Source organism: Cryptotermes secundus, unplaced genomic scaffold (genome assembly GCF_002891405.2).
Source record: "Cryptotermes secundus unplaced genomic scaffold, Csec_1.0 scaffold106, whole genome shotgun sequence".
NCBI lineage: Eukaryota > Metazoa > Arthropoda > Insecta > Blattodea > Kalotermitidae > Cryptotermes > Cryptotermes secundus.
Window position 1 is genome coordinate 917,277 of NW_019734310.1, and position 18,772 is coordinate 936,048.

At 42.7% G+C, this 18,772-nt stretch overlaps 1 protein-coding gene across 1 annotated transcript in view; it reads right to left on the reverse strand.

Annotated features, from left to right (window-relative positions):
- LOC111868426 (collagen alpha-1(IV) chain) overlaps window positions 1–18,772 on the reverse strand; it is a 151,660-nt gene that overhangs the window by 60,464 nt on the left and 72,424 nt on the right. The window contains exon 2 of the mRNA XM_023859036.2: window positions 14,484–14,678. Coding sequence (XP_023714804.1) covers window positions 14,484–14,678 — 195 coding nt within the window. The remainder of the gene's footprint in view (window positions 1–14,483; window positions 14,679–18,772) is intronic.

The window sequence follows — 18,772 nt, forward strand, 5'->3', positions numbered from 1 at the left end:
CTTTTCTCTTGTACGTCATTAAATATGTTTCCTAACGTAAAATGCTGGAAATAAAGTATACTTCTTGTACAATTTTTAAAATTCTACTCGAACTTCATGTAAAATAAAAGTGTTATTATGCAGATACGGGGGAAAATAAATTTTCCAAACAATATCCAATATACACCTCCGAAACCAAAAACATGTACATACATAGTCCCTCTCTTATTCGTCCACATCATGTACGAAGGCAATAAAATTGTGCAGCTAACCCTGTAACAGGCCGTGGAAGGCCACAGCGTTGTGAGACGCCAGGCTCCCACATTTGCTTGACAATCGCCTCACAGATGGCCGTGAGAACACATGAAAATTTCATTTGCCTTTTTCAAAACCGTCTTATGTCTATCTCCGTAGTTATTTTAAACTCATCTTCCGGTTTATCGAAGATTAACGCTATGTAACTAACCACAGGAGTTTCCTTCGGATGCTCACACTTAAACTTATCGACAGTTACCTTCTTACGGAAACCACGGGTTCATTACTTGTACCAGGGAAGCAACTAGACTTCAACCTGAAAAAGGTGTCACAACTTACTGCTTCAAAGTCCTAATTCATATTAATCTACCATCCTCTATCTATACCAGGGGCACGCGGCAGCGTAGTGTGTTGAGGCAATATACTATAAGCCGGAAGGTAGCGAGTTCGATTCCCGATAAGGTCACTGGATTTTACAATTGACGTAATCCTTCCCGGGATAGAGTAGTCGGTATATAGCGAATGGCTACGGGCTGGACGACCGAGGGGTTGGAGTTCGAGTCCCGGTAAGGTCAAAAATCTTCTCTTCTCAGCGTCATGCAGACATCTCTGGGGCCCAACCAGCTTCCTATCCAATGGGTACCGGGTGTACAGCGGCCGGGGCATGAAACACAGCTACGTCTCCCGAGTGGTTTGCCCAATGTGGATTCCTAGCCGAAAACTTTCATGCTTTTGTTTTCAGAATTACTGGGATTTTGGACTTCGTTCTTTTTATTCGTGTTCTGTGTCCCACCTACAACTGGACTTCTTCATTTCTGGTTCGCAGCAACACGATGTGCAGTTTACAAACCGTTAAGGTCGCCATCGTTTCCCTCTTTTCTTCATCTCTCCTCCAACTAGTGTGACACGAAGTTTAAACAAAATGGCGTCTAATGGAAGTCACTGGTCAGCCTAAAGACGTCAGTGAGACGCCGTCCCCCTAATGTGGGAAACGTTTAGTGCACTGGCATAAACCGCAGTGACATCACTGCAGTAGCTATATTGGGCACTGAAAGTATGCTCTTCCGGATCTCGACAACGACGCAAAACGGACTGCCATTTTGTACAACAATTAAAGTATTACATGACTGAACAGCTGACTGCGACAGCCCACTGCTCTTCGCGTTCTAACCAATGAAAACCGGTACAGTATAGTTAAGTGAAACCCATGGAGTATGGTGACCTTTCGCAAGGTCACGACTCTACTTTTCGCACATACAGCTCCTCACGGTACCTCAAAGAACTGCAACACACGAATAAAAGAAGGCGTTTTCTGTGACCTGCATTGTTACACGGAGAATGAAGAAGACAAAACAAGAGAAAGGAAAGGAAAGAGCGAACTAGAAGGGCGGAGGTAAGGTAAAGTTGTCTGTATGCTTAATTAAGCACCCCTCCATGAAGATGTATGGGGGAGTGGCGGTGTAGCTCTATCATTCTTGTCCTTGGCACTAGATGGAGGTGAGCCCCGCTTTACTTCCGGGGAAAGAGCCCCTGGTACCCATTGAATAGGAAGAAGGATGAGCCTCAGAGCTGCTTTGGACGCTGTGGAGTGGAAACAAATTTTTTCGCTGCCGGGAATCGAACCCCAGCTGTCCAACCCGTTGCTATACCGACTGAGCTATCGCGGCTCCTACAAAGATGGAGAGTGCAACATAAAGGAAAGACGTCAAGTGAACGAAAGAAAAAAGTCTGGAGAAAAAGAGAATGATAACGAGGAGCGTGAGGACAAGAGACAGAGAGAGAGAGAGCAGAGAGTGAGAGGGAGAAAGGCATTCTGGGACGACCAAGTTATAACCGAGGCAACTGACCTGAAACGAGACGTTACATCACTGAGAAAGAGCAAAGTGGGCGCACTTCGCCTTTCGGTTATCTTTTGTTGTGCGCTTTTGGTCGTTAACTGCTTCACAGTTGCTTCATTCGGCACACTTAATTTCAAGAAAACGGAGCCACTTCTACCCAGAACTTTTTCCTACATTAGCTGCGTACTTCGCTCTTATCAGTCTCCATCACGTTTCACCCAAATAGGAACAACCTGCCAAAAAAAAAACTAAGGGCCATGATATTAATCGACGAAAGGATGGAAAATCTTCAGTTGCCATGTTGGCACTCTTGTCTCAGAAATGGCGTGTATTTTAAATTCCCGTGTAATCAGCAGAAGTTATTATGACAGGCTTCCGCCCATCTCCTTAGGTTCGTTTCATAGGTCCCCATGCAATTTCCACTGCACGTGTGCTTTGCAAGAAATGCAGAATGTATGTATGTAGTACGTGTAAGGGGTGGGCCATTTCCGGCCCTTGCACCGCGACCTTCAATGATCTATTGTGCTTCCCCTTTGGATTAACCCTTTATTAATCCCACACTTCAAATGAAATATAGGACTTTATTTATGGGGCCTCATAAAAGTCACTTGGTTCCATGAAGAAGTGCAGAAAATAAAGGCTAACTGGGAGGTCCATCTCTCAGCACGTTTCGGATTCCAAATAACACGTTTAAATGGGGCTTAAATTTTGGTTATGTCTGTGTTAATCCTGTCAGGAGGATGTAGAGAACTGCATAATGAACTTCATAACATGTAGTCTTCACTAAACGTTATTAGGGCAGTGGAATCGAAGAGGATAAGATGGGTGGAGCGTGCACCACGCATGGCGGAAATGGTTTGGAAAACATGAAGTACGTGGCCATTAAAAACATACGCGCTTTCCATAATTCACATATTCTGCAGTTCACTACAGCATGCAGTAAGTTTTTCAGTCTGCTGTGTCTTCACCGGTCGTTGCTTGGTAACGGCTTCCAATAACGGACGTTCCCCTTACTATGGGTTCCCTCAGCCCAGCTACCAGCTTCTAACAGCAACAGCTCATGACTGAACTGAAGCTCTCTGACTAACTCAACAAAAAAATCTTCATTTCGCTGCACTGCAGTGCATTAACTCCCAGGCTGGTGGCCGTCTCACACCAATCTCTTACACTTCTGACTGACTCCAACTCAACTAATTTCTAGACCAGCCCTGCCTATAACACCTTGGTACGGACCGCGTAGAACACACGCTCCTCACTGTCGCAGTTCAACTGTTGCTTGTTAGGAATCTGTTGCCTAGCAGCGGGCGTTGTTTACCGAGTCATTACTTTGCAACGGGTCTACATGCTATAATATTAAAAAGGTTATTAAATAATGTGTGAAGAAGTAGACTGGATTCATCTGGCTAGGGGCAGAGTCAAGGTAGCTCGGTAATTAAACTTTTGGTTCCATTTATGGAAGGATTTTTCTTGTTCAGCTTCTTAGGAAGGAATCTGCTCTTTGGAATTTGCTAATTAGTTAGTACAAGGTTTCCGCCCCCCCTTGGCACTACAGCCCCAGTGGGCCTAGGCCTACCTCCATGAACTCCGTTCACTTCGTGTTTTCTAGATCTTACACATACGGTAGGACTCCTCGGGCGAGTGATCAGCTCGTCGCAAGGCCTCTACCTGTACACAAACACAGAAAAACGCACACAAACATCCATGCCCTGAGTGGGATTCGAACCCACGATCCTGGCTTCCGAGCGAGTGAAGACAGTGCATGCCTTAGACCGCTCGGCTACCGTGACCGGCAGTACAAGTTTAGTAATTATTGTTAATTTCTTGTATAGTTCCCACAGAGGTGAAAACATTTCAAGAAAAGTAGATTCAAGCGGTTTCTTGCCTGGTTTTACGGCACTCTGCTCTTGCAACCAGGGAATGAACGAAGCGCAGTTGGAGTCGACATGCTGCAAAAACCTTTCGCTGTGTAGAATGTCCTTTCTCCGGTTTTATTATCTGGAATATGACTCGACCATCCAGATAAGTAATTCTGAGAAATGTAGCCCGAGACCATTGCTCTGAGTCCGTTCTCTAGAGAACAAACAGTTGCCGGTAGGAGCGTGGATTGGATTCGGTTGGCTGAGGATAACGCCCAGTGACGAAATGTCTTTAAACACGAAAGTCAGGCCAAGACGGCTTGTTTCCAAATCCTTTTCAATTCATTGTTCACTAATCATCCTGACAATAGACACTATACAAACTGCACTGTTGAATAAACAGGAAATAAACAAATAAATTGAAAAATATACGAGTCGATAATGGTTTCCATACTCAGTAATGAGCTGTATTTCTTGAAATGATTCTTCTGTTAATTTAACCGTGAACCTGAATATCTGGAGGTCGGGCAAGAATCGGTATTTCCAATTTGTGAGGAGCCGGGATAGCGTATTCCGTATAGCGACTGGCTACGGGCTGGACGACCCAGGGGTCGGAGTTCGGGTCCCCGTAGATTCAAGAATTTACTCTTCTCCACGTTGTCCAGACGGGCTCTGGGGTACACCCAACCTCCTATCCAATGGGTATCGGGGGATCTTTCCCCCGGGGTAAAGCGGCCGGGGCGTGAAGCTGACCACTCACCTCCAACTAGTGCCGAGGACAAGAAAACGTGGATCTATATATCCACTCTCCCATACGCCTTCATGGCATAGTGCTTAATTAGTTAAGCACAGGGACAACTTTACCTTTTTTACCTTGATTCGTTGATTCGTTCACTGGATTGAGGCTAGCTCTTTCTAAGGGACCCAACAGAACAGGTGTTTTCCCTCACCTGAAGACGGAAACAGATCCAGTTTCCGGAACGTCGTGTTTTTCTTAGTTATCTTAAAAACCAGGACGATGGATAAAGTCCGAAAACCGAGTATCTCTGAATATTAATAATAATCGACAAAGTTATCCCTGTAACAGGCCGTGAATGCCCATAGGGTTGTGAGACGTCGAGGTTCCCACATTTTCTAGGCAATAGGCTCACAGATGGCGGTGAGGTTTTCAGCCTTACGCGCCGGCCATCCTTTACCTCCAAGTAAGATGCCTGATACTCATTTCTGTTAGAGGCTAAGTCGACCGAAGGCCACAGTGAGGCTGGAAGGTTTAGGTCAATTGAAAAATCCACCTTGCGGCTTGCAGCATAGTGCCTCACCCAACTATGCTACGGCGTGCCCTATAATAATTCAATTCAATTGAATTCAATTCTTTATTATTTATGTGCCAAGTCAACAGCCGTAAGGCCAATTACAGACTTAGCACAGTGAAGATGAAAGTAATTAAGTGTAACATTATACAAACATTAGACAAACACATTATAAGTCAAAAATAAATTACAGGAAATTTCTTGGGAAAACACAGTAATGAAGAAAAGTAAACAAACAAGCAAATAAATGATAATAATAACAATAATAATAATTTCATTATCATAAAACTAAGTGTTATTTAGAAGTGAAAAGAAACATAAATATTTAATTATTAATAATAATAATAATAATAATAATAATAACGAAATTAATAAAAATAATTCAATTCAATTCTTAATTATTAATGTGCCGAGTCAACAGCCGCAAGGCCAATTACAGACACAGCACAGTGCAGAAGAATGAATTACATTCTAAACAAACTTATTAAAGTCACATACAAATTACAAGTAAGTACTTTGAAGAAATAATAATGAATAAAAGTAAAAGTAAACAAACAAATAGCTGATATGGAATGAAACATAAATATTTAATAAAAATACTAACAGTTATACTATATTTAAAATTTGTTTGGGTAGAACATAATAATACTAATAATAATAATAAGAAGAAAAATGTTTTTATATTTTAATGAAGACCAAATATGTTACAAATATTCTTCAAATTAACACAAAATAGCAACACATCCTATCCTCTAGGCGCTACAGATCCGACACGCTACCAACCGGCAACCCTAATATCAACATCAAGCCTCTGTAAAACTATCCAAGGAAAACTGGTTCCCACGCATTCCGCCCATTTCCATTCTCAGAGCGGCTGCAAGAAAATGCGCTCGTGAGATGTCCAGCCACTTCGAATATTGGAACACTGTAAGACTATGCACATACTCGTATTTATGTAACGGCTTTTTGCATAGTCAGTTATATGTTAAATGCAGAAGTTGCGATTCAGTTCGTAAGGGTAAAGTTGTCCCTGTTCCATGAAGACGTACGGGGGAGTGGTCAGCTTCACGGCCCGGTCGCTTTAACCCCGGGGAAAAGCACCCGGCACCCACTCTTTTCTACTTCAGTTTTCGCAGATTAAAGAGTGAGACGTATTCATTTTCAGATACAATTATGAATCGATGAATCGCTGAGACCTTCGGTACGATTTCTCTAATGGAAGTTCGACCTATCGCATGGCCTTTTCCTTCACACGACGACATTATACAGAGAAACGGGAAGGACCTCCATGCTCAAAGCGGGTTTACAACTAGCGTTCCCAGTCTTCAACCTGTTCAAGACAGTTTTCTGAAGAACACGGATGTCTGTAATTTTTATAGCTAAGAAAATAGGAAATGAATAAAATCACATGCACATAATGGGCGAAGAAGCTTCATAATTTGTCGTCTGCGTCATATGTATTTAGGTCAATAAAGGCAAGGGCGATGAGATCGGTGGGGCATGTTGCACGTTTAGGGGAGATAAGAAATGGAAAACCTGAAAGGCTGAAGCGCTTTGATGATCTAGGCCTAAATGGGAGGATGATATTAAAATGGATCTTAAATAAATAAGGCGTGATAATGTGAACGTGAGTCGCCTGGGTCAGGATGAGATCCTCTGGCGCCCTTTGGTTTTTACGAGCCAACTGATAGACTGTAAACTTCTCATCAGCGGTGCACGCGCTATTTCTGTAGGAGTTTTAGCATGAAAATGACAAAGAGTGACTGAACGTAAAGAACTGGAAAGGATATTGGAGAAAGGGGGCATGACATTCTTGAAATTCATTTTCCGCCTGGAGTGGCTGAGGAAAATTTCGAAAAATATCAGTTAGGATAGTCTGTTTTCAGGCTGATATTCGACACGCGGACCTCTCCAATACGAGAGAAGGGAAGTGTTCACTATTCAGTAATATGTGATCACTGAATTCTAGTTTTGAATAGAATCATAAAAATAGAATCTAAAAGTTTGTGACGATGGTACACTGGTATAAATATTATGTTATGTTGTCTCCGAAGCGTTGTGTTTTGAAAAATAAACAGAACGGTTTTTAGATAGAGACAAGACGGTGGATAATGTCCAAAAACATAATATTTGTAGAATCATACAATTTTGATTAGTAAATGAAAGGGGTTTAACATAATAATAATAATAATAATCCCTTTAAGCGAATAAATGCGTTGCGCCGCCTAAGCCATGGACGGTTTTGGACCGTTCCAACCCCGCTCGAGTTATGGACTATGTTCTCGTGTCTTCTTGAGTTACACCATGTAGCCAGAGGTCTTGTGATGGGCCTAACCTCCACTCAAGGAATCCTAATATACTGTCACGTATTGGGGTTGTCGTGACTAGTACTAATGGGTTCTAGATTTGATGATTGCGTTTACTGGCATTTCTTTACAATTACAATCATTTATTACAGCTCGCAATCAATCTTGACCGCCGAGACCTCAGTTCATTCTGCTTCTCGTTCTACGACTCCCTGCAAACGACCTTCGTTGTTCCCTGTATACTTTCGGCACGGACCACGCATAGAAAACACACTGAGAAAACCGTATCCTAGTAATTCCGCTGTTGTCACTGAGGTGTGTTTACGTTTCCGTTGCATAGAAACGGCAGTTCTTCTATTGTTGCCTGTGTATTCGTTGTGCGAGAATGTGTTCAGCTACCAGCTGCCTAGCAACGGATACACGCTAAGAATTCGTAATAGCAGAATCAATTCTAAATCTAAACAGGATAGAGAAAAACTGAAGACGATTCTTATGCAAACATGTTTATTGATATTTTCAGTGTTAACATACATACTAATATCAGCCTATATCAATACCAAAATACACTGCTACAAAATTAATGGGAATTAACGATTCTGCGCCTCGGTACTTTGCAGAATGAGGATGAACTTAGTAAAAGCTGGGCTCTTACTGTATGACATGAGAGTGTACAAGACCAGTCTGATGTAAGGCTACTCAGCAAAAACACGAGTTCCACGAAACTTGGAGCATATCATGCAAATGGGGACACTGAACGCGCCGTAACCCCGCGGTTTCTGTCGGCTGGGAAAAAGAAAACCGCTTCGTAGGCTAGTGATGCTTGCTCCAGGCGTTTTCTAGCAGCGCGCGCACGCACACACAGGCACACACACACACACGGATGAAAAATCTGATGATTTATATCCTTCGTCTCTATCTGATCGAATGGGGGGCAGGATCGTAAAGATGGAAGCCAAGACTGCGAGATGCTGCTATGCGAACATGAATGTAATTTACATGACTGTAGAAACGGAACAAACTCTTATCTTTACCCAACTTCACGTAAATTCACGGTCTGGTAGCTAAACTCGGCGGTTTGACACTGCTGATCCCAACACCCGCTATCAGACACGACCCTGAGCCACTTACATCTACTCCAAATCCTCACAAACTAACTCTTCTAACATTCATCTTAACGGCATTCCTGGGTTCAGGGAGTTAGCCGCTGGGTTCCCACCGCGGCGGCCCGGGTCAGGTAATGTGGGATTTGTGGTGTACAAAGTGGCATTGGGGCAGGTTTTTTCCGAGTATTTCGGTTTCCCCTGCCAGTCTTCATTCCACCAATTGCTCCATAATCACCCTCACCTATCATGTGGGGCTAGTACAATAGGCCAGTAGTGGCCACAGTGCAAGGGACTTACTCCCACCCCACTAAGAATATATAAAGTAAGTAAAAATTGTAAAGCTATCGCTGTACGAGGCCGTGAAGTCCCATAGGGTTGTGAGACGTTGAGGGTCAAAGATGGCGGTAAGGTTGTCAGCCTTACGCGCCGGCCGCGCTTTACTCCCAGGAAAATTGTTTAATTAATTCCTGGTACTCATTTCTGTTAGAGGTTGAGTCGACCCCAGGGCCATAGTGCGGCTGGAAGGATTAGGTCCATTGAAAAAAATCCAGTGACCTCATCGGTACTTGAACCCGCGACCTTCCGGCTTGTAGCATAGCCCCTCAACCAACTACGCTACGGCGTGCCCCCAAGAATAATATATATACTAAAAATAATAACGGCATTACTGAACATCTCAAGGCTGACTTATGCGGCATAAAATGGCTTCTCAAATTGCGAATCCGTTAATTGGCCAAAGGGTGATCGCAGATTTCTCAAAATTATTTGAAACATAGTTGTGTCCACAGTTTTGGGAAGTCAGTACGTTAGTAAGGTTTAACTTACTTATGGAGCTGAGCCCTTCTTGTGGAGCCACCAAAGCTACAGCTACTCAAGAATTTCCCAGCATTTCCTGGAACCCGAAAGTTCATTACCCTGTTCACAAGAGCCCTCCACTGGTCCCTATCCTGAGCCAGATCAATCCAATCCATCCTATCCCATCCTATCTCTCTCTCTAAGATCCATTTTAATATTGTCTACCCACCTACGCCTTGGTCTTCCCAGTGGTCTCTTTCCTTCTGGCTTTAGTAAGGTTTAACAGTATCGTATAATTCTTCTTAATTTATTGGACTAAATAAAATAACAGGGGTTTACGGAATAAATCGATTAATCGTGACCGCAGTCCTAATGATCATCAATTTAAGTTCAGAAATCTTACTTCCGTTGAAAACAAAGGACACATTTCTCTCTGTTTTTTTTTTTTTTTTTCGNTTCTCAGACAGTGCCGCCTCAGGTGATGGCATTCTCAGAAGTACGGAGCTGATAGACGAATACAAAATGAAATGAAGACACTTACGCATTCACTAGACGCCATGTTCTCTGCATACTTCAGCAACCGCTTGAAACAACAGCCTAGTTCCTACATCTGAGCCAGGTCTTTCAAACCGACCGTTCAAACCAGAATAACGAACTAACGGGCCAACTAAATAACCAGTTAAACCTCGTTCAACACCAAGATCTAACATGTGATCCTACTCTTGAAGCAGTTTAATCTATTTCGTAATAAAATTTCAATTTCATGTAGATTAATTTCAATATGAGAAACTTCTCTTCGTCCATTAGGTCTCCCACATTACTTCTTTTACCCTGAAAACTTAAAAGAATTACTGTGTACCCTTGTTGCATCCATACATGCCCTTCTAATTCTTTTGGTCAGTATCATTACGAACTGGGACGATGTGACGTAATTAAACTCCCCATGCATCCAGCATCTTCAGCCCAATAGTCTGTACTTCTTTTGGTTTATTTTGGACTTCACCCATCGTCCGGTATATAAAAGACAAAAAACCACGACGTTTCGGAGACTGGATCTGTCTCCGTCTTCAGGTGGATAGGGAAGGTTTAACCTACTCAGTTGGGCCCCTTAGAAAGAGCTAGTCTCAATCACTGGTCCACCTGAAGACTGAGACAGATCCAGTCTCCGAAACGTCGTGGTTTTTTGTCTTTTATATACCGGACGATGGGTGAAGTCCAAAATAAGCCAAAAGAAGTACAGTATACACGATCGTCAGAATCCTTTCAAGTCTAACCAATAGTCTGTATACCAGTGTCAAATTTAATTTTAATTCGCCTAGTGGGGGTGGAGTCCAGCTGGGTCCACTCGTCACGTCGGCCACTAATTGGCCTATTGTACCTGCCCCTGGTGATTATGATGATGGGGAATTTGGTGGAATGAAGGTTGGTAGGGGAAACCGAAGTACTCGGAGAAAATCTACACTAGCGCCACTTTGCCCACCACAAATCTCACTTGACCTGACCCGGACTCGAATCCGGGCCGCCGCGGTGGGAAGTCAGCGACTATTGAGCTATGGCGCGGCCATACCAGTGCTAGCTTTAGCATTCTATTTGTCTTCATTCTGTATTCATGTTGCAGCCAATTCCTTTTGTAGTTTTCGATTTTGATGCTAATTATGGAAACATTTAATCTCCTGTGTGTATTTCTTTGGCGATCTCGTCTTGTAATATCTAGTACAGTTCATAGAAATCGAGCTTGACGCTGTTTCCGTATCATCAGTGTCCCTTCTCTTCAATACTCTGGCCTCATCACCTTATTTTAAAACATTCTTTCTGACGTCACATAGTCTTGTTTCTGTTTCTGGCATCTGCTTGCCTAAATGTCTCTTAATCTTTCTCCCGATTAAATCTCCATAAATATAACATGAAGGTTAAGAACATGAATTTATCGCTATGTAACTATGTTACTTCGTCTCTTCTCGGTTAAAATATTCTTTTCGTCATTTTGTCCAAACACTACTGAGCTCTGAGGCGCAATTAATATAAAAAATTATAACGGATATTTCGAAATTTCAAGTGAACAGTACAATTTCTGGCTAAAAGTCACTGCAACTTGAGCGTATGTCACAGCCTACGATACTTCGCCTTCATAGCGAACAATAAAACCTGTCAAGGCACTCTACATACCATGACACTTCGAAAGAGGTAAGTTTTACGAAGGCACTGTCACCTTTGTGTCATCGGACTGACATAATGGCATCTGGGAATGAAGTTTCTTGTGTCTAAAAACGGGTGGGGGGGGGGGGAACATCATCACAGAATTTGGTACTGTCACATGTATGAGTGACTATGGACGGGGTTTTGATTGCTAATTGGGTTTACTGAACACTTACAGATTGTAACTACAAGTAACTATAGCTCTATCGTCAATTCACACAATGTACAATCCACTACAGTACGCACTAAGTCTTCACAGTCTACTGTGTCTTTACCGGTCGTTGTCTGGTAACGGTTTCCAACCCCGTAGATCCCTCAACTTCCGTGTTCACGTCCTTACCGGCCAGCGACTATTTCCTATCTCACTAAACTCTAGATCTGTCCTGCTTATAACATCTCGGCACAGACCGAGTACAAAACACCGCTTATAACAGTTCTGTTGTTGCGTCACGCAGCTGTCGCATCGCCACGTAGAAAACACCGCTTCCCAGTTACTCCAATGGTGCGTGTTATGAATCTGTTGCGGCCTTTACCCAATAACGACCATTGTTTACAGAGTAATTACTTAGCAACTGTTCTACATGCTATAGTATCACTTGCAAGAAGACGGGTCTTATTACGTAACTAGGGATCTGAGAATGGCTCCATGTTCTTATAAAACAAGATAAATCTGCTACTGATATTTCTTCTAAAGCCAAAACATTATCCCACGCCGCCAATGTGATGAATCGTCTTTCAGAGGCGGGCTTATGTGTGATAGTATTACTCGAAACAAACCTCTGCAATTGTCCCAGGCTTTCGTTGTGAAGTTTTTTCAAACAACAGGACTTAGAAGTTTTCACGAAAAGGTATGCATATAATTATATATATAAAAGCAAAAAACTCCGTGGCCTGTAGTCCGCAAACGAACTACACCAACTGAGCGACCGCCGCTTTTAGGCGAAGTTGGTGCCAACTTTTGGGGATAGAGAGTGTCGCGTGGTCAGCGCAACGGATCCCCACAGCCGTTAATCTCGGTTTTCTAGACCGGTATATACAGGGTTATTCAAAAAGAATGAACCGATTTCATGACGCATTGCTTCAGTTCTCAAGCATCGTCATGGAATGAGTCAGTGACCATTTGAAAGAGGAGTTATGTAAGTTGTGAACGGCTGCCACAGGGGCGCTCAAGTCGCGTCGTTCTTCCTTCAACGTTCAGTTGTTCGTTTACCCTCGGAATGGCTAGTCCTCAGCAAAAGGCGTTCTGCGTTCTCGAGTTCGCGAAAACAAATTCGGTTGTCACGGTGCAGGGTGCTTTTCGAAGGCGATTCGGCATTAATCCGCCCTGTCCTAAGAACATTCGACGGTGGTTTCGACAGTTTCAAGAGAGTGGGTGTCTGTGTAAAGGAAAAATTCCAGGACGACCACGAGTCTCGGAGGAACAAGTGGCGAGAATCCGTGCTGCGTTTGAGAGGAGCCCGCGGAAGTCAACAAATCGAGCTAGCCGTGAGCTTGCGATCCCTCAATCCACTGTCTGGCGTGTGCTAACAGTACGTCTACGTTTGAAACCATACAGACTGCAGCTCGTTCAGGCACTTACCAATGACGACAAATGGAAGCGGATGGAATTTTGCGATTCGATGCTGGAGATGACGGAAGACGAAACGTTCATTTCACGTTTAATTTTTAGTGATGAAGCGACTTTTCACTTGAGCGGCACAGTCAATTGTCACAATATGCGTATTTGGGGAACAGAGCACCCACATGAAACAGTTGAGCACGAAAGAGATTCCCCTAAGGTGAACGTCTTCTGTGCTGTGTCTCAGGACAAGGTTTATGGTCCTTTTTCTTTGAATGAAACACCGTTACAGGACAAACCTATCTCGATATGCTCCAAAACTGGCTCTTCACTGCAAGCAGATTCGCATGACTTCGTTTTTCAACAAGATGGAGCACCGCCCCTTTGGCACCTGATGGTCCGAGCTTTTTTAAATGAAAAAGTGCCCCAGCGATGGATTGGTCGGAAGGGGGCCAAAGACCTTGCTCTTTGTGCTTGGCTTGCGAGAGCCCCAGACCTCACCGTGTGTGATTTCTTCTTGTGGGGATATGCAAAAGATCACGTTTATGTTCCACCGCTACCCACTAACCTCGATGACCTTAAACATCGAATAACAACAGCGATTAACTCAGTGCATCGTGATATACTGATACGCGCCTGGGAGGAATTCTCTTATCGCATTGATGTTGCCCGTGCTGCAGGTGGTGTGGCCACATTGAGCACTAGTAAGAGAGGAAATAAAAATTGATTGTGAGTAGAATACTGGTGACTGGGCTGGAGTTTTGTATTACTCTCCTTTAATAAAATATTGCGTAATAAAGTCGGTTCATTCTTTTTGAATATATATTAATATATATTAAACATAGAACGGGTTAAAAGAAAAACATAGCTTGCTTATATATCTATTTTCTAAATAAACTCGATAAGACTAATCGATCACATTTTTAGATTATTCTGCAAATTTATCTGGAACTTTATTTCGAAGTAAATGTACCGTATTTACGCATGTATAGGCCGCACATTTTTTGCCAAAAATTCAAGAGGAAAACTGGGGTGCGGCTTACATTCGAAATATTCGAAATCACACTTCATTTAAAAAAAAATATATATTCATAATTAGTAATACATGGTGTTCTACTCCTGAAATAATATTCCAAGAAAATTATTTTTTCTATAATTTCTGTCTGAAAATTGTGCTGCGGCCTATACATGCGTAAATACGGTATATCAAAAACTTCAGTACGAAAGCCTGACAAACCTTATTTCTGGGTATAATATTTTCTTCTGTACAACTTATCCGGTACTCACCCGGTAGCCCTTGTCTCCAGGACCGCCATCTTCTCCTGCGGCTCCCTTCTCCCCTTTTGGTCCAAGTGGTCCCTCCAGTCCAATATCTCCAGGCAGACCCTCACTACCTCTCAACCCGAAGATCCCCAGTTCCCCAGGGAGTCCCTTGATGCCAGTGCAGTCGCATTTGTAAGTTCCAATGCATCCCTTGCAAGCCTGAAACAAGAAAACACAATGCAATGACATTGCAGTTTCTGCACTTGCTAACAAACATTAGAGAGAATTGTGACGTACAGTGATTCAGTGGGACTGAGTTGGGCGATCTAATAATGGAGAATGAGATAGGCAGTGTACGCAGAATGAATGAGATTTGGAAATTAACATAAAACTAACTTCATGGAGCTGAGCCTCTCTAGAGAAGCCGCCAACTGTACATCTATCTACTCAAGAACTTCCCAGCATTTTATGGAACCCGAAGGTTCATTACCGTGTTCACAAGAGTCCTCCACTGAGCCAGACTGATCCAGTACACACCACCCAATCCTGTCTCTCTAAGATCAATTTTAATACTTTCCACCCACCTACGTCTTGGTCATCTTAGTGGCCTCTTTCCTTCTGGCCTTCCCATCAATATCCTCCGTAAAAAGTGCTTATTACGAAATGTCATAAAGGACCTCGGGCCTGGACTAATTCTTTGCAAATATAACATACTGATCGGAAAACCTCAAGGGATGAACATTTTGGAGGCCTAGACGTAGATTTGCTTAAAACTGTTGTCGCAGGAACAGGACCTGAGGGCGTGACTGGCTTCAATTGGCTCAGGAAAGGGCTGAGTGGTGGGCTCTTGTGAACAAGGTGATGAACTTTGGCGTCTCATAACAGGAGGGGTATCTGTGACCATCTTCGCGGTTGCTAAGTTCCACAGAAGGAATCTGTTCCATTGAGTCAGTAAATCCCGTGATTCCTTCTCCTGTATAGAAAGATCGTGTCATCAGATGCTAACTTGTGGCACGGGGTTTTTTTTTTCAGGGATACCCTATTATATTTTTGTGAGTATAAAAAGCATCTCCGTGGCTGCAGGAAGCCATAGAGCATCAGCTGTCATAATAACGAGCCATGTTTGGTAGGAGCTTGGGTCACAGCTGACGCGATGCCCTATTTTAGCGCAAGATGTACGTTCTTCTCTTGTCGTGAAGCTCTGAGTTCTCAGAGCCAATTGCATGACGTAAGAACAGAATACTCCCTACCAACAGATACGCAAATGCTGAAGTGTAACATAACTGTAGTTCGCAAATGTTTCCTTATATCTTGAACGGTTGCAAGTAACCAGAGATATGAACTTCACGGGATTAACAAGAAAGCAGAGAACATCAAAACAATAAAATGCAGGCAATAAAATATAAAATGAAAATTATATGAAATTTATTCTCAAGCGAAACAATTTCATTTGGTAGCTGCTTATTTTTGTCGCCAGCATGGCGCGTCCTCAGGTTGCGGATGGAGGAGACGCCCTCAAGTTTTGGAGGGAAGCTGCGAATATACTGAATATGCAGTCGCGGACAGCCGACAAGGGGTGGCCCTCCAGCTTGGGGGTTGGGCGTAGGGCTAACAACTCCTCACAGTAAAAAAATAAGTATGTTACGAAAATGAACATAAAGCCTCGGACCTGGACGGATTCCTTGGATAAACGACCTAAGTCATCAAGTCAAGGAGGATGAGGAGGGCAGGGCATGTAGCATGAACGGGGGGAGACGAGGAATGCGTATAGTCTATTGGTGAGAAAGCCAGAAGGAAAGAGACCACTGGGAAGACCAAGACGTAGTTGGGTGGACAATATTAAAATGGATCTTAGAGAGATAGGATGGGATGGTATGGATTGATGTGGCTCAGGATAGGGACCAGTGGAGGGCTCTTGTGAACACGGTAATGAACCTTCGGGTTCCATAAAATGCTGGGAAATTCTTGAGTAGCTGCAGAATTAGCGGCTCCTCCAGAAGGGCTCAGCTCCATGAGTAAGTAAGTAAGTAAGCTGCTTATTTTATTATTTTACTCCTGTTTTTTGTATATTCCTTTCTTTGTTGGTTTGATTATTATTTCCTTATTTTAAGATAATAATAATAATATCAGTTCACCAAAACGAAGTTTCTTTTTCAGTCATTTATTACACATAATCTGCAGAATCCGCAATAAATATATATATATATATATGTCCAAAAAGTACTGGCTCGTGAATGGGATATGCCCAGCGGCGTAATTCATATACCTTTTTGTTCACTTAGATTTTTCTTTTTCTTTTCTTCTTTTTTTTTATTTATTTATTTTTTATTCTTGTAATAGGGTTTTACTCACGTCTGTCTGGTAGAGTTAGGACGGTGTAACTTTTCAGTCTGTGTAGTTTCACTATTGTATAGTATATTCACTGCTAATGCATTAGTGTGGTTTTATAATTTTCTTAAGTATTTGTTATTTCACTTTTTTATTTCACTGAACACTGTGTTCATTTGTAGACTTCATGGATCCTGTGGTTGTTTACAAAACGAAGTAAAAAAAAATAAATTTACTGACTTCATAGGATATTCGTTCCAAACGTCATAAGTTGCTTCAGATGTCACTGAATACTGTTTCTATTCCTGAAGAACCAATCAGCTGTAACATGGTGGCCGAATCCAGCAGGCTGACTAAAACATCACTTGCCCTGTGATATCTGCCTTCTCTTACTGTTACTGGCAGCCTCATTTACATAACAACCGCAAGGCACAACCTAATTATAAAATCATATTCGGCCCAAAATTATTCATTTAAGTTTCAGACATCTTCAGATGTTTCTCCGTTAATGGTGTTTATTAACGGAAGTTCACAATTTAATATTTTTCGTGAAAAATATCTTCATTAATTACCACAATTATGTCATCATTACTGATTTCATAATTAATTTATTGTTTGTCTTCTATCATTTTTCATTCACTGTCCTTGTTTTCTTGAGCCTTCTTTACACTTCTGTATCTGTAACCTGTGCGGGATGTGTTTAGCACCTTGCTGCAAATATTTACAAGTTTACAGGACTGAGCCGGGATAGCGCAGTCGGTATATAGTCGGAGCTAGGGTCCCGGTAGGGGTAAGAATTTTCTTTTCTCCACGTCCTTCACACCGGCACTGGGACTCACCCAGCCTCCTATCCAATGGGTACCGGGGTCTATTTCCCTGGGGGTAAAGCGGCCAGGGCTTGAAGCTGACCACTCACCTCCATCTAGTGCCGAGGTCAAGAAATACTTGGATCTGTACATCCACGGCTCCATATGTCTTTAATTAGGTAAGCGTAGGGACAGCTTTGCCTTTCACAGGTCTGCTACCAGTTTCCGCGGCACTGCTCTAGAGAACGCTATGGCAATGACATCAACTCCGCTGTGTCTTGTCAACGCATTGCGGCGCGGTAGCCACGGCTGCGTCTCGGAATGACTTTCCAATCCTCATTACAAATCGATTCGTAATTATATGAGTAAACATTAAGTTCTTAATTTCAGTGGCATTCCTTCTTTGAAGTTTCATCTGTCTGTCCGCCCATCCATCTACAGTCCTTCTGTTGGCCCTTAGCCGTTTTTTTTTCAGTTTCTTAATGCCTCACACACAGTCGGTATTCCGTCGCAAGGCTGCTACCTACACACAGAATAAACAAAAACAGACATCCGTGCCTTGAGTGGGATTCGAACCCACGACTCCAGCGTTCGAGCGAGCGAAGACTGTTCATGCCTTATGCGCGTGGCCACTTTGATCGGCTTAAAGTTTTAGATATTTCGAAACTGACAAGGAAAACATATCCGTGGAAAGAAAAGAGTTATTCTGCTTACGTACAATGAACGTACATGGAGCGCACTGAATTGCTGAAAATTCGAGATTCATCAATGTAAGAACTGTTTGGATCAGTGGTTGTACTTGGAATCGTATTTTGGAAGTACTTGGTTTGAACTTCGAGCAGGAAACCGTATATCCTGATAGAGGAATTTCGTGGTTTTCTTCAGTCCCTCCAGACAAATGTTGGGACAGTATCTGGATTACACCAGGACCGCTTCCTTCCAAATCTTTTTCAATTCATCACTTTCTATCATCCTGTCATTCGAGGCTATTCATTCATTCATTAGTAATCTGTCAAGGCGACAAGTCCACAGTCTCTTCCAAAAGTGTTCCTCCACTTCATGCGATCTAGAGTTTTCTCCTTCAAATGAAAAAATCCTCTTCTGTCCCCAAGGTCATCCAGCATCTTCTTACGTCTTCTTCCTCGTCTTCTGGTCACTTCTGTCCGCCCCTCTATCTTT